At 38.7% G+C, this 17909-nt stretch overlaps 2 protein-coding genes across 2 annotated transcripts; both read right to left on the bottom strand.

Moving 5' to 3' along the window:
- Positions 1-8391: 8391 nt before the first annotated feature.
- Positions 8392-15905, bottom strand: LOC125232473 (WD repeat-containing protein 20). Its single transcript, XM_048138155.1, has 3 exons — positions 15011-15905; positions 13130-13312; positions 8392-10528 (listed from the first exon to the last, which is right to left on the bottom strand). The coding sequence occupies exons 1-3, from the start codon at positions 15287-15289 to the stop codon at positions 9218-9220; spliced, it is 1773 nt and encodes a 590-aa protein (XP_047994112.1). The 5' UTR covers positions 15290-15905; the 3' UTR covers positions 8392-9217.
- Positions 15906-15977: 72 nt separating this feature from the next.
- LOC125232474 (HIV Tat-specific factor 1 homolog) lies at positions 15978-17848 on the bottom strand. The gene has a single exon (XM_048138156.1). The coding sequence runs from the start codon at positions 17672-17674 to the stop codon at positions 16052-16054; it is 1623 nt and encodes a 540-aa protein (XP_047994113.1). The 5' UTR covers positions 17675-17848; the 3' UTR covers positions 15978-16051.
- Between the last annotated feature and the right edge of the window lie 61 nt (positions 17849-17909).

Consider the following 17909-nt stretch of genomic DNA (forward strand, 5'->3'; position numbering starts at 1 on the left):
ACTCATAGCCCCTTTATATGTGGTTAGGTAATAGCCAAATTGCTAGGTCTATGAGATCAGGAATAAAATTTTTGCTTCCATCAAAAATATACTTGTTTTAACTTACCTGTCCCGATCCAATGTTCTAGGAAATATATTTATTTAATTTTTTAACATTTTCACTTTCGAGAAGGGTAAAACCGAGAATAACATAGTGCTATTTAGGGTAACTTAACTTTTGTTTTTTTTTTGTTGTGAGTAAGACCAAATACTGGTTTCATCGGAATGAATGTTATGTCCATGATAACCAGGATTCCGTACCTTAATGTAAAAAAAAAAATTTTCACACAAAATCTAGATGCATTTGTAAATACGGCAAAGTACAATTACAGTCTTGTCTTGGGAAAGTTGTTTCGGTTACTTATGTACCAGAGTAATATATTATTATTTTTTTAGGTACGGAACCCTACACATGAACGAAGTTCACGTTGATTTAAACTTTCACGATTATTACACATCATTATTCGTTAAATCAAATATCGTCAGTGTTGTATGTCGACAGAGTAACATCCCTAGTGCGCAAACAGTTCAAGTTGATAATCAAAACCAAGTGCGGGTAGTTCGAAAAACTCGTGCGGCTGTCAGAAGGTGTTGATGTCATTTCAAGCCAGTCTTCTCCGAGACCACGGGGACAACGCCGTCCTTGAAACGTTGGAGGTCAGTTTAATATGTAGTTATACGCGATTAAGTCCCGATTTTAAAAATAATGAAGTTCACGTTTGATAGTTTTTCTTTTATTTTAATTATAATTTGGCTTTCTGTCGAAAGCCCTACGGATTGTCTCGTTAGAACCTAGTAGACGCTTGATCAATAATAAAATATGTACCTACATTTACACGTTTACTTTGATTTTATGCATACAGGCGTCCCTTTTTATTAATTATCTACATGGTTTATCCAAAAATCGAAGATATTTCAATTAGCACAGGTTAAACAATTTTGAAGAATTTCTTGATAAGGCAATGTAATTTGAACCTTATATCGGGAATACTAAAGTTGATATTCTACTGTAGGAAAAGTTCGCAAATCATTTTAATATTTAATGACCAAGGCATTCAGAAAGGATTTTCAACACTAAGAAGGTTCATTTTCAACAAAGTTCTGCAGACCGAAAAAGAAATGGTGCGATGACTTGGGACACATGACACATTTTATCCGAATTGGCGGGAAAGTTAAAGCGACAGGGTTGCGTGGAGGCCTTTGCCTTGCATAAAACGTTAGGCTATGGGCTCTATCACCTGGGTGCTATGAACAGTATGGACCACATTAAACCAGCATTTCTCAAACGATGTGTCGACCCATTAGATCGAGAGCGAATATTGCGTGGGCCCTGAAATTAAGCCTTTAATATCAGAACGCTACCAATAATATTTAACCCGAATACTGCTACGCCCGAACTCTCGAAGCATGTACGACGCCCCAAGAGACCAACAGTTGGGTCACATGTCAGTTTGTTTTTATTGAGCCCAGCCTTCTGGAAAGGGCTTCTTAATGTGTATTAGGAATTACCGATATGTCCATAGGTTCAGAATCAAATACATATGGCAAGTTGTATCCTTTTATTAAATTGCACGATCTATATGACCAAATGGAATTATCTGACTTGTACCTCAGCAGTCAGCACAGTTTCGATACGTCGAACGTTTTCGAATAAAACTTTTTATTTAAACACACAAAACAAACTTCGCGTGGCAGTTGCCTCGTCCGGATACACGTTATATGTGGACCCGTGGTATCACAATCCATGTTATTACATGGAAAGGGACCCAGAGATAAGTAGTCTTAAATATATTATCAGTTTAATATTCCTATTGCCCCTTCGGTTTTTCGTGCATATATAAATTATATAATGGAACCAACGTCTACTGCAGCCTGGCAAAAAATAGTAAAAATAAATAAGTGGCAACATCGTACTAATGTCATCCCGTTTTCTTACACATATTGATCCCACCGTCAACATCAACATCAACGTCAACATCGTCGTTTCGTCCCATTCAGACACTGGTCCCACCGCGAACTAGTAAACTATGAGATATCGGCTATAAAAACGAACAAAAGATAATCACTCACGCGTAAATAGAAGAGACACGGCGATATTTATAGTTACTCGCCCAGCGGTGAGCTATCAATATCGCCGTGTCTCTTTTATTTGTACGGGAGTGCTTATCTTTTGTTCGTTTTTTTTATAGCTGATAGCTTACTAGTTCGCGGTGGGACCAGTGCCTGAATGGGACAAAACGACGATGTTGCCACTCTATTGCCAGACTGTAGTGTTTTGTTCTCGCGCGAAAAAATTATCTATCGCGTAGCCATGAAACTCAATGAAGTAAATATGCATTTTTAAAACTAGGCCACAATATATTAGTATGAAATCGAATACTGTCACCTTAATTACATTAGCTGTTCCATACATATGTACAGTCAGCGGCAATATCTCACATATGATGACACGTTCTTATGGCTCTAGAGATAATAAAATTGTGTCAGATTAGTCAGATATTTTTGCGGCCCTAACTTTTTTCGATTTTATTGCCAGTGACTGTAGCACAAGATTATTTACCAAAATAGCAGGGTACAAGTCAAATAAATCCAGCAAGACGATTACAATAAAATAATTCCACTACCCTACCTACTCTAATAGCTGAAACTTAATAATAAAACAAAACTTCAACAAGTCTGACATTACAATTCGATTAGTCTCACAGACAAGTCAACATTTAAATGTAATAAAAAAATCAAATAAATATTATCCCTCAAGTATAACTAAGAGTGTGGGATAGGCAATCTTGGATTGCGATACAAACTAATTTACAACTATATTTACAAGTGTGAGCTGAGAAGGAATTATATTAACTTACGATTTACAATTTACATTTTTCTATACAATTTAAATCTCATTTCTGTTGCTATCTAGAATCTTGGCCCAGCCGATGGCCATATGCCACGTGAAAGTGTATGGGGTAAGATATAAATAGTACCTATATTAGCTAACAATCGGCTGGGCTGTAACCTGTCTATCGTATCTGGAGCTTTGTTGTGCAATTGACATTCATACCATAGACTCCATAGAGGAATAAGTAAGTGAAACAGTTTGTAACTCCATACATCAGTAAATGCAAGTTATTTGTAGTGACATCTAGCGTCATCCACGCGACATCTAGCGTAAATTATCAGTACTGCTACTTGTCAATAGATGTAGCGACGAACAAAAAGTCTAATGCTCAACAATTTTTAGCTAATATTACAATAGTATTAATCAGTACTCTGTTTTCAATTCCCTATGCTTGTAATAAAAGTTGTAAACTGTTTATAATATTAATATTACATTTTTGGCAGACGCGACATGGTACTGATAATTTACGCTATTTGAAGAGTGATTGACGCTAGATGTTACCACAAATAAGTTGCATTTACTGATGTATTGAATTACAACTCTTTCCTGAGGTACCTACTTATTCCTCTATGTTCATACTTCATATTTCTTACACATCAGGTTGATAAATATTGCACTTTTTGCGTAAGGCGTTGGGACTTTCAGTTATAAGACCATAAAAAATGTAAGTCCAGCGCCGTACTTTTGATAATAGTCAATATCTATGAGACAAGAAATCACTAAATACTTCAGCAACAACAACTGCTGCAAAGTTTACCAAAGCATCTCGCTTACTTTCATAGCGAGTGATTTCAGTAGTAAATATCACCACTACTTTCAAAATGAACCCGCTATTGTAGTTAGGTACAGGTGTAGTGAGAAAAGATTTGCCTTCGTGTTGTCACGGAAACGTACGAAGTTACGAACGTGTCATGCTATTTCAGTCAGTCTCAGTGCAAGATGTACTGACATTGACTGAACTAGCATGACAAATACGAACGTTTCCGGAAAAATACGAAGAAAACCCTTTTCGCACTACATCTGTATCCCAACGCCGTTTATTCAGTAGACAGTGTAGACACCGACCGTTAAGTAGCGTCCTCATTAGGAGAATTGTGTTTTCTATGAAACCAATTAATTTCTATTTAATTTACCCCAGATTTCACCTTTTCGCCGCCACGCACAAAAATCCGATCTCTGGTTATAAGATAAGACAGTGCGTTTTGACATTATCCGAACCGATATCGGATATCCGAACCGATATCGGATGTCGGACCGATATCCCATACATTACAGGCGCCATCTTGGATTATTTCCATTAAAATCCTTCCGACATCCGGTATCAGATCGGATAATTTGTAAACGGCCTTAAAAGGGCAGTTTTGTTGCAATATTGTCATGGCGTTGCTGATACTTTAACATGTCGTTGACGCAGTGGCGAAAAGGTTAAACACCCCTTAATGAGGGCGCCACTGAACAGACGATACCTTCATAGTATCAAACCTCCATCACATTCATACAAAGTATTACGCTCTTAGGGGGTCATACAGATGAACAGCAACGTCGGCGTGCCTATCAGTTTTTACGTTGCGTATCATTCGTCTGTATCAGACCTTACATTTAAGCCATATGGCAAGACGCGCACATTTATTTAAAGCCTGATCAGAAATATATGACTACTACCTCTTGCACGCGGCTTCGCGTTAGAAAGAGACAAAAAGTAGCCTATGTCACTCTCCCTTCAAAAATCTCCACCTATAAAATCACGTCGATTCGCTGCTCCGTTTTGCCGTGAAAGACGGACAATCAAACACACACACTTCCCCATTTTATAATATTAGTATGGATTGTCAGGATGGCGCTGTTATTCTGATTTATGGGGTAACAGTTCAGTTTAGTATGAATTATAGTCATATATTTCTGGTTTATTTTACAATATTATTTTGTTACGTGATAGGAACAAAAGCATAACATAATTTATCTTCACATACACAAGGATCCAATAATAGAGTTAGCAATGGTTTGCATAGGTGGCGCCATAATAGTTAATAGCTATGATTTTACCCCTTTTTAGCGTTCCGTACCAAAAAGGTACAAATGAACCATTATTAAAAAGGGAAATATGATGGTAGGACTCTCAACGATGAATATAAGGTAACGGACCCAATCATGGACAGTTTAAGAAAAATTTTCGCCTCTTTTTGATATTTCACTCATAAATGTAAAAATTCTACCGCTAAGCGTGTTAAATCTTGAATGTCCAATCCTTCTTTTACATTTCAAGCGTATTGCAGTATGGATACTCCTATTGGTTTCTTCATAGTTAACAAATTAAAAATAGGTGTTTTTTCTCCAATTATGGACGGCAGTTCTCCAGTAATGGATCCCCCGTTATGGACAGTGAAATAAGTTTAAAATTTTACTTTTAAAGCCAACTGATACTCAATGAGTCAATATTATATACCATAAATGCAATTAGTTTGAGTTATTTTAACATAGGATTGTTTCTTGTAAATTTTGGTTTTGTAAATTGTTCCTTGTCCATCATAGGAGGTAGGCAGTTTTTCGGTTCCAGTAATGGACAGTCGCAAAATAACGCCATTTCTTTATATCTTTGGAGCAACAAACTAGTATGTTTTATACCTTATCTCATGCCTAATGCAGTAAGTAAAACGCATTCAAGTTTACACCGAGTATTATTTTTTAATTATTTTTTACATGAACTCAACTCTCTTAGCAACATTACTAAGAATTCGTCTTGATATTTTTTTCAGTAAACTGATGAATTTTATCTTGTCGCCAAATCCTTCAGAAATAACCGAATTAATTGAAACTTCAAAATGAAACAGCTCTACAACTCTAGTTTATGGTACATAGCCGTCAGTTTTTAGAAACTAATTTTAGATACTTATTTTTAAGGATTTGTGTTTTTTTGTCCATAATGGCATCACCGTCCATTATGGGGTATTTCACCTTATCATTCATAACCAGTGGTTATAAATTATATAACCAGTGGTTTGCCATATGATTTATCATATTCATAGGCAGGGCACTACTGTCCCAAGTTGTGTTCTTTGAGATTTGGCTCAATGGCGTGATATCAATCCACGACGAAAATAAACAACAATTTGTCCCAATTCTACGGACAGGGCAAGCAAGAATGGCGCCAATTCAATATTTTGGCCGAGCAACCCCATGCGGGTGGCAACCTGACAGACAAGCACGGTCGCGTTATAAACGATATAACGTCAGGCCGTCCTTTTCGCACTATTTTTAAGTACGATGGCATAGAGGAATGAGTTGTAACTCCATACATCAGTAAATGCGTATGATAAAATAATAAATAAATAAATATTGGGGACACCTTACACGGATCAACTTAGCCCCAAACTAAGCAAAGCTTGTACTATGGGTGCTAAGCGACGATATACATACTTAAATAGATAAATACATACTTAAATACATAGCCAGACCGGTCGTCAAAACCGGTCGGTCGTCCATCACGCGTCAACTAGCGTAAATTATCAGTAGGTACTGCTACTTGTCAATAGATATCGCGACGAACAAAAAGTCTAATGCTCAAATATTTTTAACTACTATTACAATAGTATTAATCAGTACTCTGTTTTCAATTCCTTCTGCTTGTAATATAAGTTGTAAACTGTTATAATATTTCATTTTTGGCAGACGAGACACTGTTGGCATCTAGTGTGAGTAGTGGTACTGATAATTTACGCTAATTGACGCGTGGTTGACGCTAGATGTCACTACAAATAACTAGCATTTACCTACTGATGTAAGGAATTACAACTCCTTACTTATTCCTCTATGGCACAATGGGGACACACTAATGCGAGAAATTTGATCCAACTAGTGTGCTTCGCCCACTGTTCAGTGTTTATAGTCTTATATTCATAATTTACAATTTATATCTAACATAACAAAGCTCCAGTGCACACTTTACCTTCAACAAACACTCTATGGAATAATCAAGAAGAGTCTGCGTGCTACGCCGCCCAAGGCCCTTCGCTCGTAAATGCTTTCATCCTATTTTACAGATTTATCTACCTTTACAACTTTATACATATGTACGTTGTAAGTATTAACAGTACAAAGATGCAGTGCATAATAGTTTTCCTTCGTAATTTTCCCGGAAACGTTCGTATTTGTCATGCTAAGGGAGTATCCACACTCAGGCAACGCACGTCGTAAGACGCGGAACGGACGTCAGCGCCGCCCGCCGTGTGTAATTTAAAAAACGTCTCCTGAGTACATTTTGTATAGGGAAGACGTAAGACGTGCCCCAATCGCTTGAGGCGCGCGCCGCGTCGCTTGGGACGCGTCGTACGTCTTACGACGTGCGTCGCCTAGTGTGGGTTGCCGCTAATAGGCTAGTTTCCTATACTTAAAATAAAATATTCTATGCAGTGCACGAAATAAAGCACCACATAATTAGAAGAAAATTATGGACAGTAGTTATTTTTAAACATAATTTCTATTTAATAAGTCAAAGAGAAAGATATAAAGTAAATGAATTGATCGTGACGTCACTCCTCAGTATTTCATACTAATTCCATATTAGCAAATCGTTTTGACAGTTCTTAAAAATAAGCTGATTTGACTAGTAGGAAACGAGCCTATTCAGTCAACGGCAGTACTTCTTGCATGTGCTAAAATAGCATGACTCGTTCGTACGTTTCCGTGACAATACGATGGAAAAACTTTTCGCACTACATCTATAATCGTTGAGAGATGAATAAATAGGTTGAAGAACTTTTACTATTGAACCTTTTATCAAATCGTGCGAATCTGATTTGTTTTCCTTGGAAAACATCGTTAAAAAACCTATTTCTCCATGATTTCGCGATTGACCCTAACCTTCTAATGCCCGTGGTCCTATATCTTTCAACCAGTAGGTACGGTCGAGGAAATTGATTCTTTAGCAATTTGCGGTTCAAGTAAATTTGGTTGACACATACTTATGATAAGAACCGTCAAATGTAAAGTGAACCACGAAGTGAATCGTCAACTGCTAAAGAATCAATTTCCTAGACTCACAGAGAACCTCCTATAGAGTGGCAGTCTTGTATATTTGGTTCGCGATACGAGTCACCAGTGTTTGGGGTGCGAGGAGCGGGCGGGGAATGTGTTAAGCGCGCTGTGATTGGCCGTTTCAAGGACGGCGGGCAGTCGCGCCAGATGAAAAGGGACAGAAGTATGACTGTCCCTCTACTGACGCGTAAGTGGCCAATGTAAGTTGACCTATGCCGGCTCTGAATAAATTATAAATATGACTTATCAAAATACCCTTTTTCAATTTTTTTGCTGCGAAAAACACGCGCTGCTTTCGGGTCTGTTACTTGGTCGATACTGATCGGGCACGGCGAGCGCCCGCGCTTATATCAGTGCAAATACTAGGAAGGCTGGCCACCGCGAGTCGTCTTGTAATAGATGTCTATAGGGGTTGGTCTGTGCCTAGACTATACTAATTCCTTCAATGTTTTAACTTGAATCGATTGTATTTATTTTATTTCGATCGATTTCAAAACAAACGAAAATCAATCATATTTCCTTCACTGCTATATCTATTCATCTCTCAAAGTGGACAGTCTTCTGAAAATGATTTTGTATAGTTTAAGTTTATTTAAAAATGTTACACAAAGGAATTATTAAATTAAATTAATTCGTTGCTCAACAGTCAAGTCAAATGTACGAAATATTACATCTTATATTAATTCTATTATTTTCTAAATGCAACAATGTTTCTCTCGAGAAAACCAGAGAAAAGTCTACAGATAAGCTGAACGTTAGTAGTTTTAACCAAAAAAAAAGTAGAAATACAATTTAAAATCACAATTCCACTAGGGACTAATATTATAGTGAACATTTTAGATAGAAGTCGTATTAAACAAGTCTATTACTATATTGAAAACATGCTTCCTTTGTGTAAACACTTTTAAAACCGATTAAACGCTGGTTTACAACACAATTTTTCGCTCCGTTTGCTAAAACAGTTTCCGAAATCAGGAAGTCTATCGCGAAAATCAAAATACCTTATTTGCCTGACACTCTTGTTTATTGTAAAGAGACACATAGATATTTCGAGTGTCGCGGTAGACCCTCATAACGGCATCGATTGACGAAAGACGAAACATGCGAGGCAGATTCAATAACGTCACTATCAGCAGTTATAAAAACAGACTGCACAGTTCCATGTCTCTTCACAGTGGAAAAGAACCTTAGGACTCGAAGTCGTCATCAATGAAGTAGGGCCTCGGCGGATCCGGAGCGCCTATTCTTACAGGACTAGTCGACGAGGTCGATGCGCTCGAACCTGCGGTGCGCGCGCGCCTCGCCGTTGCTCGCGCGAGCCGGCCGCGCCCACGTGTTCACGCAGCCGTCCGCGCACGCCGTCACCAAGTACTCCGCTCGGAACTGAAGCGCCGTCAGCCGCTCGTGAGCGATCTTTTTACAAACCAGCGGCTCAAGCACGGGACACTCGTCGAAGCGCGGGCACGACGGCGTGCCTATAAGCTTCACGGGATCGCACGAGTCGGGCGCACCGGCGGATTTCCCGCGCATCGCCACCGTATTCGAAGCCGATTTCTGCTCCGGTTTCGACGTCAGACTGAAATTCCGCCGGTGCTCCGACCGTCGCTCCCCGAACGAGAACCCGGCCAGCCGCTGCGTTAATGAATTCACACCTATCGCGGTCTCCTCTTTAGCTTTCCCGACGCTTATGTTTAACGTGGAGACGTTGTTGACTTTCGTCGTTTTGGATTTGGCGCCGGAGGGCTCGCCGGCGGCGGCGTTGCTGAGCTCGGCGTGCTTGTGGCCGATCTTGTTGGTCTTGGCGCACTTGGCGGGCGGCTTGCCGGGCACGCCGTTGGGGGACAGCGCCGGCGCGGGCGCGGGCGCGCCGGGCGACAGGTGCGCGGAGGCGCGCGCGCGCACGGGCGGCCGCAGCACGTCCTCGGTGAGGTCCCACAGGCACAGCTGCGTGTCCTGCGACACGCTGCCGAGCCTGTAGCACTGCACGTCGCTCTTCTGTCTCTCCTCCTCGGGCTCCTCGCTCTCGGGGTCGCTGAAGCTGACGACGTACGGGTCGAAGGCGACGACGGACACCCACGAGCGGTGGCCCTGCCCGCGCGCGACCACGCGCCGCTCGCTGAACGACCACACCGTGACCAGGTCGTCCTCGCCGCCGACGACCACGTATTTCCCGTCGGGCGACCAGCACACGCATAAAAAACCTCCGAAGTACGACCTCGCCCGCCCGATCAGCTCCATGGTGTCGTAGTGGAATACCCTGAGGAAGCCATCTTGGGAGACGACGGCTAAGTTGGTCCCGCAAGGTGAGAACGCGAACTCGTTTATGCAGCTGCCCTCCGCGCCGATCACCCACCTGTACAGCGGATTCCTCGTCGACTTAGTTCTACACGTGTGTATTGAGTAGCCGTCGCCCTGCTTGAAAAGCTGGTAATGCGGCGCGGTGGTCCCGCAGGTCAACTCCTCGTTGTAAACGTACAGCTGACCAGAAGCGTGCGCCGTTATGAACAGGTTGCTAGAGCCGGGGACCCATTTGATACACGTCACCCGCGTTTTATCGATCAGTCTCTGGAATAGAATGCAAATAGTTTAATTAGCATTGAATGGGTGTAGATTATGTCATTAGCATAAAATTTACCGTAAGGAAAAGGCCACCTAGAGGCATGGTAGCAGGAAATGAATGAAACTATAATAAACGACTTTATTTAATACGGAACCCTAAAAATGAGGAAGATAATTTAGATAACCTAGCTTGCAGTAGCGCTTTCTACTGTTGATTGTACATTATAATAAGTTCTGTTATACTAAATGTCTGTTAAATTTGCGTGATGTGGCGTGATCTTCGTTCTCTAGAAAAACATTCTAAAATTCCACTTCACACGTAAACGTAGATTTCAAGAATTCTCTAATTGCGAATGTTTTCACTTTCAAATTAACATTATTTATATCCATACCATACTAATATTTTAAATGGGAAAGTGTCTGTGTCTGTTTGTTTGTCCGTCTTTCACGGCAAAACGGAGCGACGCCAGGAATTGACGTAATTTTTGAAGTGGAAATAGATGAAGGGATGTACCTAGAGTGGCATAGGCTACTTTGTGTCTTTCTAACCCCCCACTTCCCTAAAACGGGGGGTGGAAGATTGTATGGAGCATTCTGCAAATTTCGAATTTAATCAGTTTCACATGGGCCCTGTTAGGGCAAAGCAAGGTTGTATGTACACAATAGTAATGCTTAAAAAACATTATCATAATTTAAACATTTGTAGTAATTTGAAAAGTAATAAGGTATATAAAACTGTTATGTCAAAAATCCCAAAATAAAATCCTAATATAAAATTCAATTTGATAATAATTATTACAAAAATTATATAATACAAAACAAGCAAATAATACTAACAATAAAATACTGTAAATTAATTATTAAATGTGATTTCAAATTCATTGTCACTATAAAATTCGTCAACTGAGTAATAACATTTCTGTATTAATATTTTCATTATTGTATTTTTAAAACGGGTGCTATTATTTAAATTTAAAATATTTTGCGGTATTTTATTATAAATTTGTACACATCGGTAATATGGACTCTTTTTGAAAATTACAAGATTCGCTTTTGGCAACGCTAACTGATACCCTGTCCTCAAATTATAATTGTTACATGTTTCGTTCTTTTGCCGAAATAACATGATATGTTTCCTAACGAACATTATGGCTTCTAAAATGTAGAGAGAAGGCAGCGTTAGAAGGTTGTTTTTTATAAAATGTGGCCTAGCTGTGTCTCTCCTTCGAATATTTACTAAAATTCGGACACACCGTTTCTGCAGAAGAAACAAATCGTATGCATCAGTGCTCTCTCCCCATAAAACAAGTCCATAGCGTAGCCAAGAATAGGCATACGCGTAATAAGCTGATAGCGACGCTTCAAAGTTTGTATTAGCTTTAAGTACACTAAGAGCGTATATGAATGTCGATATCTTATTTTTTATATTTTGCACGTGCGACTTCCAATCGATTGCACTATCGATGGTTATGCCTAAAAGCTTGAAATGGTCAACTTGCTCTATAGTCTCGTTATTTAGTTTAAACTCTAGTTCTTTTTTTTGATATGGTTTAAATTGGACGATCTTGGTTTTGCTTAAATTAATTTCTAAGTTATGGCATTGTAGCCATTCAAAGATTCTAATTTAACGCGAGCGAAGCCGCGGGCAAAAGCTAGTATTATTATATTGGGTGTAATTAATAAAGAAACTCATAAAGAATGAAGAGATAAATGTTATTACAGAACAATTGATTGTTGAAGTGGATCAGATAAGATATTGATATTCTGATAAGAATGTGGAAAGCACCAATATGAATATAGGGAAATGAAACTGAAGTATTTAATATGCAAAATAATATAAATAGAATCGATAGTATAAATAAATTATTATTTTAAACAATGTAAGTGGGTTGTTCCCAAAAACTTCAAGGTAGAAGGAATTACAGATATCATATCAGTCATTTTAAAGACATATAAATACTGATATTCCAAAAACAGTCAACAACATAAAATTGAGCTTAGAAGTTGCCTCAAGGCTCCTACGAAGCAACTTCTGTGTGAACCCACTAAACCAACAAACTGTAACTTTGAGGCAAGGCAAGTCCTATGTTGTTTATAAAACTTGATTTATTATAAAGAAGGAAAGGATGGCAGACAAATAATGAGATGGTTAAATGAATTCAGAAAGGTGGAGCCAAGAGGCTGTGCAGGATCGGAACAGGTGGCGATCTCTCATTTCGGAGGCCAGGATTCACTTTGGATGTTAGCTGTAGCCGGAGTAGAAGAGAGAAACAAGGAGAAATTTGGGAAAGGCCTATGCCAAAGGCATCCAGACAAAATGTCTGCATAGACTAAGAGCCCAGAGTCGCCAGACCTTCCTCATTTTCTCAAGGATGACACTTTGGGATAATGTAGAATTTGTGTCGACGTTTAATGTCTGCATTTTACCTAGTTCGGCATGTCGGCCATTTTTTTGCTATAAGGTTTTTTTTTAAACAGCAACATTCCTTAAATTCTCACGGCTGGTTTTTATAGGTGTTAGAAAATACTGTGAGGAACTGATAATAATAAAATATCTGATTTCCTACAAAGGTAAAAAGCAGAGTAATTATAATACCATTAACTTACCTCTTCATTATACAATTTACTTAATTCCTTCTTAATAGGGTCTATCAGCTGTATCTGACCAGTGCTGAAACCGATGACCAGCGCCACACTGTCCGGGGACATTGTGACTGTGTTGAAATCGTGGCAAGTGGGGTTTGTGCCTTTGTACATCTTCTTGTCCACTGGTTTGGTCAAATCCGCAGCCTGAAATGCCAATTGGTAGGTGTAGCTTTTGTTAGAAATAACTGAACTGTTTATTTAGATAAAAAATTACAAATTTAATTTTAAACTGACTTAACACATCTGAAATTTTATAATAACATGAATTAGTCTGCTCCAAACTGGGGCTAGCTCTTAGGAATTGTAAACACTGACCTTAACATTTTTTTTTGTTATGTCAGTCTAAGTTTCGTGATGCATTGGTTTTACTATTATGTCATGTAAACATGTTTTTACTAAAATAAATAAATAAATAATTATTCAATTAAGGTCTGGTTGCATCAAACTAGAGATGGGCCGAATATGGACTTTGCCGAATACGAATATTCGCCCGAACATTCGGTTCAGCTCTTACCGAACAGAACATTCGGCCGAATATTCGGTTACGCCATATTTAGAAAGCGGATGTTAAGATTAAAACTATTAAATGACTGATAATGGTTTACATATGTTACTAGAGCTACATATGTTCTTACGATTTAGTGGATTTAACTAAAACTTAGTTAAAACAACTCTGAACTCTTCTCAACTCTTAAACTACGGTTTTTTCAACATTGTATTTATATTTTGACGCATAGGCAATTAACTTTTTTTAGTAGTTCCTTAGAAAGCTACTAAAATAGGAGCTTATTATCCAATGGAATACGTAATATCTTCATTAGTTATAGACTTTGTTTATTCGGTAAATATTCGGCAATGCAACCGAACTATTCGGCCGAATACGATACATTGAAAAACTTGCCGCATCTGCTGCATGACGATGATGTGTCTGTCAAATGTGGTTGATGTAACTGGACCTTAGTATCTACTTATTTCGTAAATTCTCAGGTAAGTCTAGTTTACAATTAAGCTTTGCATGGAAATTGCCATGCTTGGTTTATATATTTAAAATATATTGCACAGTAAAGATTTTACAAAAGGTGAAATTAATGCCAGAAGGCAGTCTCTACCAGCTAACATTTCGGTCAAACAGAGATCAATAAGAACATGATAGGTGCAGGAAATATAGCAATGATGACATTCATAGTTGTATGCTTTCTGTTTACTCACATCTTAATAAGTGAAGAATGGTCAAAAAGCTAGAGTTTTACATTGGAACTTACTAAAATGCCCAGTGTAACTAAATACGGGTAACATCATCATTTGTTGGCGACAATAGGAATGCCCATAAGTAAGTCATTCCTGATATTTGAACAAAGTATAGTTCGGGAACTATATATGTGAATGAAACATGGTTACTTAACATTTTACATGTTTGTCAGTCTACTTTGTTAGTCAACTAAGAATCTTGCACTAGTTATGAATTAAACTGTGGTTTCTGTATCTCGAAATATAGTAATATTAGTGTAGAATCAAATTATAGTAACATGATTAAAGTATACTTTAAAAACCTGGTCTTATTTAATATGTGGTGACATTTTACACTTATTTACAACAAATATAATATTATTTTATTGACTTGAGAGACATCTACGCAGAACTAGAAGAAATACAATAGAGTACTTGAGAATTACAAGTCTTGCTTGAAAATGCATTCACACAGTTAAACAATAGTGCATTTCCAACATGAGAAGACAATACACCTTCAGATTCTAACAAGAAACTCACTGCTAACACTTAAAAAGGTAAACAATCGTACGCCAGCAAGTGTATTTGCTCGGAACACATAAAACACCCACTCACCTTCTTAACTCCTCTGTACACATACACATAGAGCTCCTTGCCGTGGTTGAAGCATATTCTGTCGTCCGAGGGCGGCCCGTCGGAGCCCGGCGCGGCGCCCGGGCCCGGCGGCAGCGACACCAGCGACACGCGCACGTGAGAGGAGCCCGACCCGCTCGTGTACCCGACCCGGTTGGGCCGAGAGTACTCCGACAGCGTCATCAGGCGGTACGTGCCCTCCCGCGTCACGAACTGCGTCTTCACGTCATCCTTCCCGCCGGAGTCCGACTGCACGGCCATATTATCATAGTAATATCCTGTTATTATTCATAAACTCCACCAGAAGCCCCGATTAAAAGTGACAGCTCGGCCGACGGATGTACGGGAACGCGCGGCAGCAACGCATGCTGCCGCATTCACCGATGACGACTTTACTCATTTGACTACGTCTAATTGTGAATTTAATTGTTTATTTATAAGTATAAAACGTAGAATTCAATATTTCTCTTGCATTCAACATAAAAAGTCAGCTGCAGGGTTTCCACACTACTGAAAGAGAATTACCGGAAGAATTCCGATAATATCACGCTACGCTGATAGATAAAACTTGTCCATAAATTTGAACACTCCAAACATTTCCTACAAATTTAGTGTATATGTTACGCTCTAGAGTAAATTTGGTATTAAAACTGCATTAAAGAAGATAAATGTGTTTTATTCAACTTTTTCAACGTGTCATTTTTATCTCGGAAATTGTGAAATTTATACAAATCTGGCAATAGCAGTCATGTGTCAAACGTGACGGTTCGTCAGTTTTGTTTATGGTTTAACTTTTTTCAAGTGCATTTAAAAGGACTATGGCTTCTTTTAACATCCGCAATTCCGCATGCAATTAGTCTATGAGTCCACATCATCGACTTAGCAGGCGTAAAATTAGATTAGTAGTCTAATTTAAGCAGTCAACATTGTAATAAAACTAATAAAGGGCAAGAAATAAAATGATCCGTTTATTTAAATGCAATTTTATTATTTCACATTAATACTTAAAGTAACATTATTAATTTATGCTTCTGGGGGCTTTGGAAGTTCAACAGCAGCTTTTTCTGGTTGTTCTGAGGTCACTCCAGTTTCGTTGTCTGTTTTCACTGACAACTTGCTTGTTTCAGGCTCTTCTTTACCTTCCAAAAATTTGTCCCACTTGTCAACTCTTTTACTCAAATCAGCATCAGTTTCTGCAATCCTATACTTAGTTCTACCATCCCATATTTCAGCTGTGATTTGCCTTTTACCAAACCACCTGCCGTTGACTAAAGCAACAACTGCATCAGCTTGTTCTGGCTCTTTCATTGTGATCTGTGCTACTCCTTCTGGATGACGGTCATAGATGACCACTTTACGGACCTCACCACACTTAGTAGCCTCTTCACGTAGGTCCTGCTGATAATCCAATATTAATTGAACATCCTTGTCAAAGTCGGAAGGATGAAATAGATTCTTAATTATAACAATACGCTCATGTTTAGATCTCTCCCCAACGAACTTCTCTGGACGCCAGTCAAATAGTTTCTGCTGCATTTTCTTTAGTTTCTCAAGCTCTTTTTTCTTTTTCTTTTTAGGCTTTAATGCTGGGTTGTACTCTCCTTTAAGCTGGAAGTGTGCTCTTTCCACTTTAACTGTGTTTCCTTTGAAATCACTCCCATCAAGTAACTTAAGTGCTAAATCAACTGATTCTATCTTTATGTAAGTACACAGTGCATCACCCTTAAAGCAATTTTGTTCTTTATCCATGTAAAGTTTAACCTTCATTTTTTGGCTCTGTGGGTCTCTCTCAACAAGCCCACATTTTTGCATGAAATTTACAAATTCTTCTTCAGTTAAGTCTAAAGGCAGATTTGAGACATACACCTTTGTGTTAGTCTCATCAGTAGCATCAAACCATTGAGGATCATTTTTTCTTTTAACACCACTAGTTTGTTCTTTAGGTAACTTTTCTTTTTCCTTTTCTTTCTTTTTACTTTCCTCATCCTCTTTGGAGGTATTATCAATGAAACCATAGGACATTTGGTAGTGGGCTAGGAAATCATCGTCAACCTTGGGTAACCAAGCTTTCTTTTCCTCGTCCCAAAAAGACTTGGAACCATCCGCATCAGTATAAATGTGTGTATCATTTTCATAACTGTAAATCCTGCCAGGTACTTCAGAGCCCGGTTTTGGTGTCCAAGAATTAGTTTTGAGGTCCCATGTGTAGTTTACTTGTGTGGTGGGGTCAGTGTAAATCGCCTCTTCCCCTTCGTATGTTATGTACGGGGCATAATCACCCCAGGTTGAGTTGTCACTGGAGTCAGTTTTTGAACCCTCTTTATGTTCTATGTTATCCTTATGAACTGAAGGTTCAGTATCTTCTTTTCCCATCAACACAACTTTTGACGCACTTTCGGAATTCTTAGCACCAGGTGACGGTGAAACATCTCGATTGTTCGTCGTTGAAAGTTCTTCGCTAGAACGTGACACTTTGTCATCATTATCTTTTAAATCCTTTTCTTCTAAGTTACTGCCAGTGGCCTGAACTTCCTGAAGATGCTGATCTTCAGCTTGTTTCTTTGCTAGTTCTTCTTCTTCGGTCAATTTCTGAACCGTTTCAGTAGAAAGTTTAATAACAAACCCTGATTTTGCATTTTTGGACATTGTTGTATATATTTCATAGGTGATTTGTCTTCGTACGTATTCTTAAGTGTGTAATAAAAATAATACGCAAATAAAAGTTACTAATCTTACTATGTGGTGATACGAAACAATAATTTAATCGGACACAAATAGGTTATGTGGCTGTCAACTTGATAGTAAACTAGACAGATAACAAAATATTTAAATCATGGAGCATGGAGCACACTTCACTTAAAAACTAAACATAATCAGGTAG

Source organism: Leguminivora glycinivorella, chromosome 13 (assembly GCF_023078275.1).
Source record: "Leguminivora glycinivorella isolate SPB_JAAS2020 chromosome 13, LegGlyc_1.1, whole genome shotgun sequence".
NCBI lineage: Eukaryota > Metazoa > Arthropoda > Insecta > Lepidoptera > Tortricidae > Leguminivora > Leguminivora glycinivorella.